The 15,471-nt window shown below is 45.3% G+C and overlaps 1 protein-coding gene and 1 long non-coding RNA gene across 2 annotated transcripts in view; both read right to left on the reverse strand.

The window, feature by feature from the left end:
• Positions 1-1,555: 1,555 nt before the first annotated feature.
• LOC135812727 (uncharacterized) lies at positions 1,556-12,891 on the reverse strand. Its single transcript, XR_010552937.1, has 4 exons — positions 12,777-12,891; positions 10,283-10,408; positions 4,148-4,414; positions 1,556-1,665 (listed from the first exon to the last, which is right to left on the reverse strand). It is a non-coding gene; the product is annotated as an uncharacterized LOC135812727 (long non-coding RNA).
• Positions 12,892-15,216: 2,325 nt separating this feature from the next.
• Positions 15,217-15,471, reverse strand: part of LOC135813031 (fibrillin-1-like) — a 37,644-nt gene continuing 37,389 nt past the window's right edge. The window contains exon 9 of the mRNA XM_065326250.1: positions 15,217-15,347. Coding sequence (XP_065182322.1) covers positions 15,217-15,347 — 131 coding nt within the window. The remainder of the gene's footprint in view (positions 15,348-15,471) is intronic.

Genomic DNA, 15,471 nt, shown 5'->3' on the forward strand with positions numbered 1-15,471 from the left:
TTGTGAACCCTCTGGTTCTCTAAAGTGTCAGGAACGAACGACCCCTCACGGCACGAGGAAAACTATAAATTCTCAACAGTATATTTCACTTCCATCGACTAATAATAATGAACAATGAATGAATGAATGAATGAACAATGAATGAATAACACTAAAACCACCAGGTAGGTATAGAGGGAAATGACAGCGTACATGTATATGAGAAAAGCATACACATGCAACATACAACTTAACTACAGCGCACACAGCAAACTGCAGATAGGGCATGTAGTGTATGCCACGTAAACATCAGCAGTACGGCGGAGTCGAGATACAACTGCATTGAAACGAACACAATGTCACAAGCGAGAAGGCCTTTCACTCTCGAGAACTTGTGGTTTCACAACACCTGTATAATCCTTGATGAGAAGGGACCGAAAACGTTCGGATCCTTATGACAAGTGCCTTATTGTGACTGGATGTGTGTTTGCGTGGATACTTGCGACCCATAACTTACCTTCGTTTTAAAATAATAATAATAATAATAATAATAATTTTACAAGAAGTCGGAGGCGGATAATACTTTAATAACGAAGGTACGTGCTCACTATGTTCTTGTCGCTATTATTATGTCCTTCGAGTTTTGTGTCGTGCTGAACTTGATACTTTTTTTCACCTTGTCACGAGTGTTCTTATCTCATATCTTTACGCTATATAAGTTTTAGTCTTTCCAACTTGAGCCATTCCCTGTATAATCCTTGATGAGAAGGGACCGAAAACGTTCGGATACTTTGACAAGTGCCTTATTTTGACTGGATGTGTGTTTGCGTGGATACTTACGACCTAACACGTACCTTCGTTATTAAAATTATAATAATAATAATAATAGTTACAGTTCGCATGTCACTCATGGAAGGATCGCATCTGTCAATGAAATCCAGGCAGAAGAGCCAACAAAAGGCATCTCAATACTCAATACTCGGTTAGAGCTAATTATGTTACAATAATATGCACACAAGTAGAAAGTCATGCTCAACTGTAAGTTCCCTGCACTTGACAGCTAGTGTGAAAAGTTAGACTAATATTCAGAGAAAATAACGGTACTGTGAAACCGGAAATTTTCGGTGGTGTAATTTTAATGGCATTTCCCAAAATCAACGGTTCGGTGGCGACACATTTTCGGCAAATCAGTTTTCCAGATACAGTAAAACCTGGTTTAAGCGACCACCCCACGGTGCAAGCAAAAGCGGTCGTTAAAGCCAGGTGGTCTTTAGAACCAGGTCCCACAGTGTCTGTGTAGAACTGTGGGTGCATGGAGAAACGGTCGTTAAGAGCAGGTGGTCGCTAAACACAGATGCTGTATAATTATGAATGTGACGCCGTCCATGCCTGGCAAAGTGCCCTGTAGTACCAGGCTGGTCGCTAACCAGGGTGGTCTTTAGTTACAGGTTTTGCTGTATGCCTGAAAGAACAAGAACATGTAACAACACCAGTATGATAACACAAGCGATGATAAGATATTAAATTTTAATATGCTCTGGCAAAATGTCATCGAGGCAGGGAAGCACTAAACCTTACGTTGGCACGACCCGTTGTCAGCTCTATAGTAGGGCAAAGTACATTCACACGACCCGTCCTTGGAGCAGTGTTCATTCTGGCCACAACCAGATGCGCATCCAGTATATCCTGCAACAGGAGAGCAGAGAGAGAGAGAGAGAGAGAGCAGCAGAGTTTATTTCGACCCGCGCCTTAAAGTGCCGCGAGAGCGCCCCACCATGTCGTCGTTTTGTGTCCGTTGTGTCCTGCCTATAGCGGTTGAATGCGGATGATTTAATGGCGGATTTTTTATTGCGGGCCAAGTGAATTTCTACTGGGTGCAAAATATACAATGTGAGTAGGTAGTGCCAGTGGAAGGGGGGGGGGGGGAGGGAGAGGGGGGGGGGGGGGTGCAGTGATGTGCAGCGAGTCCGTCTTGACTTTGCCACAGCAAGTTAACTGATGGTGCAATTGCATACCGTCTATTGGTCAAAGAACACATACCTTGCTATACACATGCACGCGCACACATGCACACAAACACACACACACACACACACGCACGCACACACACACACACACACACACACACACACACACACACACACACCCGCGCACACACACACACACCACACACATGCACACACACACACACATACACACACACACACATACACACACACACACACACACATACATCCGCGCACCCCCCCCCCCCCCCACACACCCACACGCACGCACACACACACACACACACACACACACACATACACACACACACACACACACACACACACACACACGCACACACACACACACGCACACAAACACACACACACAAATACACACACACACATACACACACTCATACACACACACACACACACATACACACACACACACACACACACACACACACCCGGTGTGACCTTAAAACACTAGGGTTCTCACATCGCACAAAACACAGTTAGTTGAGCTCAGCCATACCGCTTTCCATCCCCTGAGTGTAAAACCAAGGTGGGAGACTCTAGCCAGACGGGACACTGTCGTCGACGTACTTTATTATGTTTTTGAACGATACTGGTCCCTTATAATCCGGCACCATTTGTGCTTCAGAAATTGAGCTGGATTAGCGAGTGTGCAGGATAAACAAATCTGATTTACTGCTGCAATTTGCATGAAGAAGCCATTTTTGGGCGAATATATTTTGCCATTATTTGGCTACTGAAAATTGTGCTGGTTCATAGAGGGTGCTGCCGGTTTGTAAAGTGATGGATTAAAGAAGGACGACTGTATTGGTACAGTTCTACAGCTGTGCAGGCAAGAGTGGACCGGTTATGGCTGTGATTAGCTTGTTGCAATGCAAATGTCCTGGATGATACCATGCAGGGCAAGGATCATATTCATACTACTCTCTGTGTGGTATTTGTACTTTGGAGGTCATTATATTATTGACTTGACACGCACGGTACGCAGCACGTCTGTGTACCTGGGTTTCACACTAGACCTGGGTGGCAAACAGACTCATGGGAGGAGGGGGGGGGGGTAAATCGCAGCTGCTCTCTGTTTTTCACGAACGCCCAGGGGAAAGTCATAACATCCCAGCGGAACAGAATCCAACACACATATGATGCTAAGTGTCTGTTCTCTCGTTGACTGTCAACGTGAGGATGGTGTTGATATTGTATTTGTTAAATCGTTGCTGACATCTTTGTTCGGTCTGTGTATATTTACACTATATTATACAGTAGGAGTAATAGCATTTTCATTTTACCCAAAACCACCAAATGACGCTTGCAGAAGACAAAGACAGTTCACCAACCGGGCTCCATAAATTTTGTTTTACTCCTGTCAAGTCTCGCTTTGTTCCAAAGGATGACAGGAACTACTTGCAATTGTGGAGTGTTTCTGGTGAACTGTTTCGCTGCTGAAATCTTCAAGTGTTGTGTGATCTTGTAGGGTCAAGTGCAAACATCTAATATCACTGTTGTATTTTGTTGTATGCGATGTTGTGTGATCCGGGAAACATGATCTTTTCCTAACACATGGCTACCAAATGTTTGCCTACTCATAGATCTGCAGTGTGAGAACTTTGTGCCATCGGCAACCCCATACATGCCCTTTCACCTATTTTGACGATAATATAGTCAGACCTCGCATAAACGCAAATATCCGTTTTCCACAAAAAAATATCCGGATAGGCGATGGAACCGGGTAATCGAACACACGTGATGTATGTATGCATGCATGGTATATGCTGTAAATCGGTAGCCAACGATTTTCTTCCGGATGGCGAGGGGTCCGGATAAAAGAGGACCGGATAAGCGAGGTCTGACTGCTGTGCTACAGCACTGCTGAATGAAATCCAGCCGCGGCACTCAGGTACGCGCCGGGGCGTTGCCCAGCCCTAGACCTGACAACACTGGGCTGCAAAAGAAGGTGCAGATCTGAGTGACATGACTGGATTTCATTCCGCAGCACTGGATGATGGCCATTTGCTGGTGCCTTGACCGGATTGTGCTGGCTCTGCAGGAGCTATATGCCTGAGCTCTATCCGAACATGGTTACATCGCCTGCCGGCACACATGTAGCATATAACACATAGCGTTGGCGCATAGCACGCCATACTTACTTGCACAGGCAACATTATGCAAATCTTCGCGGGACGCATTAGTTTGGGCAAGGAATACCTGTCCCAGCCCGAATGGCTCGGCAAACATCCGGAACCACACAAAGTCACTGATTATCAAATCTCTGGTTGCCTGGACAATCATATCTTTTTCCTCCGTTCTACTTGGTATCGCTAACCCTAGCTGAGAACATAGTGAAGCGGCCCTGGAAAAATTCATTGCCGGATAATTGACTGGATCAAGTATCAGAAGATTGCCTCTGTACTCTCCTGCAGAACGACAGTACACAAACAGTAGAATGTGCACATCGTTGGTAAAGCCATGACATCGTTGGTAAAGCCATGAGTAAACTTGAAGATGGGTGATGCTTGGGTTAAAGAGCACCGCACATTCACTTGGACAAGTATGAGGTGAAGTGTACATCTGATCTGCTCTCGGGATCAACGACGCAGCAGTCCATTCACCTGAGCCAGTCTCGTTGGCTCTTGAAAGCCCAATTTTGACAGAATCGAGGCACAAAAATCCGTGTTTGGAATCCGCTTCTCCACACATTTTGCCATGGAGTACCTTTCCAAATTTTGGTAAAACCAGGCTGATTTTGTAATGCCCTGTGTCCTTTGACTTTTCTGGTATCAAATTTGGTTAGGAATAATTGCACGTTCCACACAATGCAGGATGAACTGTTGTTTTCATGATAGCTATAAGTGCAAAAATTTGTACGAAAAAACCATACTGTAAATCAACAAATTTTGGCCGGTGTGAAACTTTGGCCGATCTCGAAATGAAACTTTTGGCCGTCAAAAATATTTTTACGACCCCCTGGTGGAAACGAGGAATCGCCATCGCGGCGGATCACGCAGCTCGAAAGCCAACTACTTACTTGAACGACGGCGACATGAAGGTCAGCGGAGTGTGATCAAAGAAGCCGAGCCAAGGCCGAGACGAGCTGAACAATGATTCGAGAGAGATGACGACTCGCGTGCAGCAGATGACGACTCGCGTGCAGCAGATGACGACAGCGACGCAGGGTCAAAAATGAGTCAAGTGAAAGCGACGCAAACTGAACTCTCTGCTCATTCCGCCAACAGTTTCTCTTGTAAAGACGCTGTACATAGGCTGAATCACCTTCGTCCAGTGATTTGCAGTCGATACAAACTGTTCTTGACCTGTTCTAAGCGTTTTCATATCCATCAAAATCCATCACGAAGTTTTTGTTAACGGAGGAAGTAGTTTCATGCAAATTTTCGCATTTTGACGCTTTTGGTATTTTGGTTTAAAAAAAAACCGGGTAGACCTGTACTGAGAGGTTCATTGTTATCCACACATCCTCACACAACAGTGGGTTAGAGTGTCTGCTTTAGGTTTTCAAACCAACCGGGTACACGTGTAGATCTACCTGGCATAACTCTTGCAACCGGGTCAGTCCCGGGTACAAGACTCAATCGCGGCTATTGTACATCAGAGAGCATTAGGACGTCCTGATTGAGTCCCAACCGGGTCACAAGTGACCCCCGGTGTTTTTTTCCCATGCGGGCCCAAACCCAACTGGGTCGCCGAAACGGCTGACCCGGCTCTGGAGCAGACGCTGGGTTAAAGGACCGTAGCGATGAAGCTAGTCATGGCAGTCATGGCAGATAAAGGCTAGAGTGAAGCCACCATGCCCAGACAATATGTTTTAAAAGCAGGAAGGTTCAGCAATCACTACAAGGTCCCCTGGTAACGAGAGAGCTTGGAAGCTCAGGGCCCTACGCTATGCTTTTTTGCCTTGCTGACCTAGACAAAAAAAGCATAGGGATGTTATAAATTCTTATAAGTTTCTAATAGCTATGAAAAGTATGAATGCCGCAGACATCACCACGGAACATGACAATTTGTTCAAGGTTTGGTTTTGTGTGTTTCCAACATCGATTTTCACGCTCCGATCATCAGTGGAAATACGGAACGAAAGAGATCAAGGGACAAACAAAGGTTAAAATCCAAAAATTAGGTTATCATCAGTGGAAATACGGAACTAAAAAGATCAAGGGAAAAACAAAGGTTAAAAATCCAAAATCGTCCCGATTGTTTGAGTGTGTATGATGATTCCCACTTCTCTGTACTGTGTCGTGCCCGTTATGTCCAGCAGTTGAAAGTCCTTGAAGCTGTTTGTATTCGTACGCATCAGCCCGATTTGTGTAAGGGAAAAGAACATGTTTTAGCACTAAGGTTATTTTCGTGAGTTTGCACCCCGTGTTCATGAGTTGTTTCTGCACTGTTCATGCCCGTTTGTCACACTTACTCTTTATTTTAGTTCTCACTTTTTGTAATACTTACCACAAGTTACCTGTCATGTGTCACACTTCTTTGGATTTTTAACCTTTGTTTTTCCCTTTATCTCTTTAGTTCCGTATTTCCACTGATGATCGGAGCGTAAAAATCGATTTTGGAAACACACAAAACCAAACCTTGAACAAATTGTCATGTTGCGTGGTGATGTCTGCGGCATTCATACTTTTCATAGCTATTATTAAACTTTTATCTCCACGTAGATTATTAGTGTATCAGTTTCTACTTTATGTGTTTTAGACATAACCAGGGATTCGAACCCGCACTACCCCCCTGCATGCATCCCCCAATACACTTCGCATACATACTAATTCTTCCAAGTTGCTTCACGTTATGATCTTGCATTTGAAAGCCCTATTTGAATATGCATTGTGGCCAGCAGTCTTTGATTGTACGGTACGGTACGGGACGGGTACGGGATAGGTACGGGACAGGTACGGTCGAGGGCAAGAGTTCATAACCCCCAAGATTGTGCAACAGACATAGACCCAGCGCTCGGCGAAATTCCTACATTACGTCATGCGCAACTTGTCATCCGGGGGAAAATTTGGGCTCCTTGAGATTTCTGGAAACTATACTCGGGACCGCTCCTAAGTTAGGCTAACTCAGGGTTGTAGCCTCGACATTTTGAAGACATTTCGGACGTACAAGTCGTACTTTCTCAAAAACAAACTCTTTCTCCAAGAATCCATGGAAATTGCGACAAGAAGAAGTGAGGACGCTGCTATAAAATATTGCATTGCCGTTGAGGACAAACATTCTGATAGCTTTGCAACTCAGCCAAAAAATGATCCTTCGACGTATTCTCAAGTTCCTCAATCATTTGAAATCATCTTCGAGGAAAGCACCGGAAATATGCCGAAGGCCCGGGGATGAAATAGTTCTTGAAGAGACTGACTGCAATGGCGAAAGACGAAGGCGATGAAGAGCCACAGGCTGCACCATGCATTGGCATCGAAAAATAGTTTTGTCTGTGTGCTTTGTTTTACTTCGTGAGGCTCAGACGTAGATCAGAATGGAAGTTTAGGCAGTTTACCCTGAAGAAGCATCCTGGTTTGACTGTACCTTTAAGAAGAATTCATCGACGTGACTCATCGCACTGCACCAAAAATGACGCAATGAAGGAATTCCTCCGAGTGGGCTCCCATACAGGAACTGATCAGGAGTTGCACACTCTTGGGGGTTATGAACTCTTGTCGGGGGTAATACGCCACCGTCTACCGCCTTGATGACGGTGAAAAATAGGGATGTTATAAATTTTTCAATAATTCTCCAATTTTTTCAGGCATTACCTGGGATTCGAACCAGCACTATCGCCCTACATGCATTCCCCCATACACTTCGCATTCATACTCTTTCTTCCAAGTTGCTTCACGTTATGATCTTGCGTTTGAAAGCCCTATTTGAATATTGCGGCCAGCTGTACGTTGCCAGCTGTCTTTGATGGTACGGTACGGGACAGATACGGGATTGCGCCAGGCGTGACACAAACACACAAACAAACAAACAAACACCAAACGCGAGAGCTTGGAAGCTCGGGGCACTACGCTATGCTTTTTTGCCTTGATGACGTAGACAAAAAAAGCATAGGGATGTTATAAATTCTTATAAATTTCTACTTTTTGCTTTTAAACATAACCTGGGATTCGAACCCGCACTATCGCCCTGCATGCATCCCCCGATGCACTTCGCATACATACTAATTCTTCCAAGTTGCTTCACGTTATGATCTTGTATTTGAAAGCCCTATTTGAATATGCATTGTGGCCAGCCATCTTTGATTGTACGGTACGGTACGGGACAGGTACGTGTACGGGACAGATACGGTCGAGGGTAATACGACACCGTCTACCACCTTGATGATGGCAAAAAAAGAACAGGGATGTTATAAATTTTTCAATTCTCCTATTTTTTCAGGCATTACCTGGGATTCGAACCCACACTATCGCTCTACATGCATTCCCACATACACTTCGCATTCATACTCATTCTTCCAAGCTGCTTCACGTTATGATCTTGCGTTTGAAAGCACTATTTGAATATTGCGGCCAGCTGTATGTGGCCAGCTGTGTTTGGTGGTACGGTACGGTACGGGACAGATACGGGATAGCGCCAGGCGTGACACAAACACCCAAACACACAAACACCAAATTAAAGCTGTGTGGACCCTGGCTAGCGCCAGACGTTACTGAAGTAACGTCTTCTGCATAGCTATGGGAATTAAAGCTGTGTGGACCCTGGCTAGCGCCAGACGTTACTGAAGTAAAGTCTTCTGCATAGCTATGGGAACGAGAGAGCTTGGAAGCTCAGGGCCCTACGCTATGCTTTTTTGCCTTGATGACCTAGACAAAAAAAAGCATAGGGATGTTAAAAATTCTTTTAAAAAAATCCTTTTTTTTAAGACATAACCTGGGATTCGAACCCGCACTATCGCGCGCCCTGCATGCATCCCCCGATACACTTCGCATACATACTAATTCTTCCAAGTTGTTTCACATTGTGATCTTGCATTTGAAAGCCCTATTTGAATATGCATTGTGGCCAGCCGTCTTTGATGGCACGGTACGGTAGGGGATAGGTACGGGACAGGTACGATCGAGGGTAATACGACACCGTCTCCCGTACCGTACCGTACCATCAAACACAGCTGGCCACATACAGCTGCCCGCAATATTCAAATAGGGCTTTCAAACGCAAGATAATAACGTGAAGCAACTTGGAAGAATGGGTATGAATGCGAAGTGTATGGGGGGAATGCATGTAGGGCGATAGTGCGGGTTCGAATCCCAGGATATGCCTGAAAAAATAGGAGAATTGAAAAATTTATAACATCCTATGCTTTTTTGCCGTCAGATACGGATAGCGCCAGGCGTGACACAAACAAACAAACACACAAATACCAAATTAAAGCTGTGTGGACCCTGGCTAGCGCCAGACGTTACTGAAGTAACGTCCTCTGCATAGCTACGGGAATTAAAGTACGAATGAAGCCGCTATGCCCGGAAAACTCGGCTTCCTAGCCGTGTCTCACGCAGACCGTGAAATTATTTATTACGCCCGGACTATACATTAATTCAGTAGGTAGGTTTGGGAATCACTACTTCGACAATTTCCCCGGTAAATTACACTCAAACATCTCTTATCCGGACTTCTCACATGTGGGCAAGTCAATGCACCTGCCACCTTCAACCCGAGTTGCTATGACAAAAGTGCATTGTTCTCGAATTTTTCCTCAATGGTGTGCATCCACATGCTCCTTTTTAAAAGTCTTGTCCTTGCCAACCTCTGCAGTTCACACGTTCAGAATCGATGGATTTTTTTAAATCTTGGACAAGTGCAATACATGCCAAATAGCTTCAAAGCTTGTAGTAGTAGCATGATGCGCGGCAGGTGGGATTGTCCTGACGTGCAGGCAAATCTGACATACGGGCAGTGCCCAGTTCCAAGGTGCCCGGATACGAGATGTCCAAGGGTACTACAGTCCATTCATCGGAAACTGTCCCGCTGGCTTTTGAAAGTCGTATTTGGGTCGATTTGAGGATCAAAAGCCCACTTTAAATCTCCAAAAAATTGGGTTTCGGATCTGCTTCTCCATACATTTTGCCAGGGCATACCTGTCCTAATTTTGTAAAACCTGGCTGAATTTCTATTTCCCTGTTCTTGGACTTTTCTGGCCTCAAATGCGGCAAGGAGTAATTGCACAGGTCACACAATGCAGGATGTACTGTTGTTTTACGATATCTACAACTACGTGAGAGAGACACCAAAAAGTTAGGGTGCTAGTTTCCAATGTATGGACTGTAGCTACTTACTGGCGCAAGCTGATTGGAATGGTTGGTAGCCAGGACTACAGCACGCGAAGGAGCCGGGAGTGTTGAAGCATGACGTTGATGCCAGGCTGCAGTTGCTGCTCGTGGGCCCATCGCATTCATCAATATCTGCAGTATAAGCATAGATCAAACCACCACTGGTGTGTTGTTACCTTCTCCCACAGGCCCCCGCCGTACAGCAAAGCAAACTCTTGATTGTGCGTCTCATTCCATATCATTTCTTATTGACAATTAACGACGAGGGCACAGGAGGAGAAAGGAAATGCATAACCCAAACAAAAAGGCGAAGGGAGAAGACACGAAGAAACAACAAAGAACAAGCAGTGATAAAGTGACGCCAAATCGGGATGACCATTCAGCGACCAATGCATAGAGAGTACATGACTAAGACCAAGACAACCAGACCACGGACGAATCACACATGACTCTCACTCCCAGACCAAAACTAGCGCTGCGCATGCAGGACATTCACTTGACAGTCCCCCTCACACAGACGGAAGCAGATTCTCACACTCTGACAGCACGTACTTTTGCATGCACTACATACCATAAGCGTCACACATTACACCATACTCGCATATACACTTAGACCATATAATTACCACATCTGACATCGGACTCTACAAGATAAGAACAAAATACAACGGGCGCAAATAATACTCGAGCGGAATTTCGTACCATACCGTATTTTTCGGAGTATAGTGCGCACCTTTAGTATAACGCGCACCCCCAATCTTCATTGGGGGTGCGCACTTCTATCTTCATTGAAGAACATGCATTTCATATTCGGAGCATAGTGCGCACCTGCAATTTAGGGCCTAAAATAGCACATCCAAAGTGCGCACTATACTCCGGAAAATACGGTACGCAATCAATACGTTCCTGCGAGAGTGTTTCAATGCCCTACACATTTTACCAAGAGTATCAACCCCCACGTACCGTACGTACCGTCAAAGACAGCTAGTTGGCCACAAACAGCCGGCCACAAACAGCTGGCAACAAACAGCTGGCCACAATATTCAAATAGGGCTTTCAAACGCAAGATCATAACGTGAAGCAACTTGGAAGAATGAGTATGAATGCAAAGTGTGCCGGGAAAATCATGTAGGACAATAGTGTGGCCACGGTGCGAATCCCAGGTTATGCCGTGAAAAAATAGGAGAATTGAAAGTTTTATAACATCCCTATGCTTTTTTTTCATCAAGGCGGTAGACGGTGTCGTATTACCCTCGACCGTACCTGTCCCGTACCATACCGTAGGGAGGGCCCAAATATGCTCAACAATTTTGCATATTATGTTTTTCGCATATTGGCCACTTGCTTCAAAATATGCTTCGAAAACACACAAAAGCAGAAAAATATGCTGGAAATATGCGCGAAATATGCTCGAAATATGAACTGATATCAGTGATAATTATGCGAATTCTTTGCTCCTTGTAGCAAAATATGCTACATTTGGTACAATATGCTAGATTTGCTACTTTATGCGACCTTGATTTGCAGACACTCTCTTCTCGGGTCAAATTTTCGCCCCGTGTTTGGATGAGCATTTTTCCTTCCGGGCTAAGGTTGGAAGTGTTCCCTGACCGAGCGTGCCGTGGTAAGTTTCCTTGTCCATTTCCGCAATCAGCCCTATAATTATGCGAATTCTTTGCTCCTTGTAGCAAAATATGCTACATTCGGTACAATATGCTAGATTTGCTACTTTATGCGACCTTGTGTCAAAAGGACCAAAATATGCGAAAATATGCGCAAGCATATTCGAGCCCTCCCTACCGTACCGTACCATCAAAGACGGCTGGCCAAAATATTCAAATAGGGCTTTCAAATGCAAGATCATAACGTGAAGCAACTTGGAAGAATTAGTATGTATGCAAAGTGTATCGGGGAATGCATGCAGGGCCCTAGTTCGGGTTTGAATCCCAGGTTATGTCTTGAAAAAAAAGTAGGAGAAATTTATAAGAAAATGTATAAGAAAATTTATAACATCCCTATGTTTACCGTTAGGCGCTGCATCTGCCGCTAGGGTTTATCGGCCGTCGTGAGTTCCCTTCGGGAACGGATACGATAATTTACTATTTTGTTATGCTTTTTTTGTCAAGGTCAACAAGGCAAAACGCATTGCGGTGGGGGGGGGGGGGCTGAGCTTCCAAGCTCTCTTGTTAACTTATTCAACATCCTATATGGCATTTATCGGAAGGGAGGGGGTGAAAGCCAACCACGGCTGACGAACGTAAAGAAATATAAAGAAATAATCATCTGTGCTCCACAAAGGAAGAAACAGTTCTGTCCGCAGATTGAGTATTTCGCTTCTGCTTTTGTAGCAGTTTTAAAGCACGCTTGTGTGAGGTAGTGCCTTTGCTGTTTGCGTTACGCAGAGCTCAGTGACTTGTAAATACAGGTGCATCGGTCCATTTAAAACACCTCATCGAGTAGTCACAAGAATTAAAGCTGCATGAAGATCCACAGTACTAACCTGTACATTCTTCAATCCCGGCACTGTTCAGCATTGTCCTATTGGCGATATACCCGCGTTGGCAGCATGTATACTTTCCAATCTCATTAATGCACCTTTCATATTCACAGGGCGGTGAGGGCAGAAGACACTCGTTGATATCTGCCACTAAATAACACACATACATGCACGTACACGTACACAAACATACATACACATGCACACACACACACACACACACACACACACACACACACACACACACACACACACACACACACACACACACACACACACACACACACACACACACACACACACACACACACACACACACACACACACACACACACACACACACACACACACACACACACACACACACACACACACACACACACACACACACACACACACACACACACACACACACACACACACACACACACACACACACACACACACACACACACACACACACACACACACACACACACACACACACACACACACACACACACACACACACACACACACACACACACACACACACACACACACACACACACACACACACACACACACACACACACACACACACACACACACACACACACACACACACACACACACACACACACACACACACACACACACACACACACACACACACACACACACACACACACACACACACACACACACACACACACACACACACACACACACACACACACACACACACACACACACACACACACACACACACACACACACACACACACACACACACACACACACACACACACACACACACACACACACACACACACACACACACACACACACACACACACACACACACACACACACACACACACACACACACACACACACACACACACACACACACACACACACACACACACACACACACACACACACACACACACACACACACACACACACACACACACACACACACACACACACACACACACACACACACACACACACACACACACACACACACACACACACACACACACACACACACACACACACACACACACCTTTTGACCTTTGACGCCCATCGCCGGAGGCGATGATAGCAATGCTACGGCAGAAGCCATAGCAACTTGTGCTGGGATTGCACCATTCAACAGCTTGCAAGGCTGAAGAATTGACCGTCACTATTCAGCCTGGTCTACACCATACAGCTATTTGAAGTGATTTTTCTGGCCAGTGAATCCCTATTTTTGGTCTTTTCATTTTTTTTCCCCGCACACACATCACACCACATACTCCGGCATGCACTGGCTGTTGGTAACCACCCAGGAGAATGAAAGAAAAGTCAGGAAGAGTCTGAGAAAGAGAAGAAAGACGTGTGTGACCATAATCGTCGGGACTCGAACCCGCAACCTATCGATTGGAAATCGCTGCACATACCACTGCACCATATGGGACACACACACACACACACACACACACACACACACACACACACACACACACACACACACACACACATACACACACACACACACACACACACATATACACACACACATTTTGCTCCAGCTCTTGTAGCAGTTGAGCACTCTGGTGTGGGGTAGTGCCTTTGTTGTTTGCGTTACGCAGAGCTAACTGACTTGTCAGTTTGAGCACTCTGGCAAGGTACATTCGGGTCTGGTTTAAACTTGGCTTCATTTCTATCAGGTTCGGCCTCATTTTCTCTGTGCTGCGCTGATTCTTCCACAAAGGACGAAACAGTTCTGTCCACAGATTGAGTAAGGTTGATAAATATGGTGGTAAAGACACACCTGGCAATATGGCGGTAAACACACGCCTGCCCACACACGCTCTCTAGACTGCAAAGACTGCAAAGTTCTGGCACAGAGCTCTCCTTCTCACCACCACCACCATCAGTTCGCGCCTGGCGCCTGGTCGATGCATGGCTGGCGGTATCCGGCATAGCAGGCTGGTACATCAAGTAGCGCATGGCACATAGATGATGACACAGCAACGACATAGCTCGATTGCGACGTACGTTTCGTCCCCGCTGGACTCATCAGGCAATCTTCTTCTTGGATTTCTTCATACGGAGCTTGACTCGGGAGAATGAAATTGAAGTCACCACTGCAGCTGTACTTATGGTTGATAAATGGTGAGAAGGAGAGCTCTGTGCCAGAACTTTGCAGCCTAGAGAGCGTGTGTGGGCAGGCGTGTGTTTACCGCCATATTGCCAGGTGTGTCTTTACCACCATATTTATCAACCATAAGTACAGCTGCAGTGGTGTCTTCAATTTCATTCTCGCAGATTGAGTAAGATACGAATATAAATATTCTGGGTTTACATACAGGGCGAGTCGAAAACCACCTTTTCGATTTACATCTTTTAATGCCCGGCATGCACACTCCTTTTGGCCAATTTCAAAGCATGTGTGTAAATCTATAATAATTATTTACCTTCACAGTCGGTGCCATTACTGCGAAATGCTGGTGGGCATGTACACTGGTATGACCGGTGTGTGTTTACACATGTTGCCATGCCAGTGCATTTATGAATATTCAAGCTACATTCATCAACATCTGTTCAAATATACAAAGATTACACAGCAATGAAGCAAACAAAATAATCTCTTTCTGCTGTTACTCGGATTTTCGTGTGAAAACATTCATCAGACAGCATATGCACGTCTGTTACATGCGTACA

The sequence above is a fragment of the Sycon ciliatum genome, chromosome 3 (assembly GCF_964019385.1).
Source record: "Sycon ciliatum chromosome 3, ocSycCili1.1, whole genome shotgun sequence".
Taxonomy (NCBI): domain Eukaryota; kingdom Metazoa; phylum Porifera; class Calcarea; order Leucosolenida; family Sycettidae; genus Sycon; species Sycon ciliatum.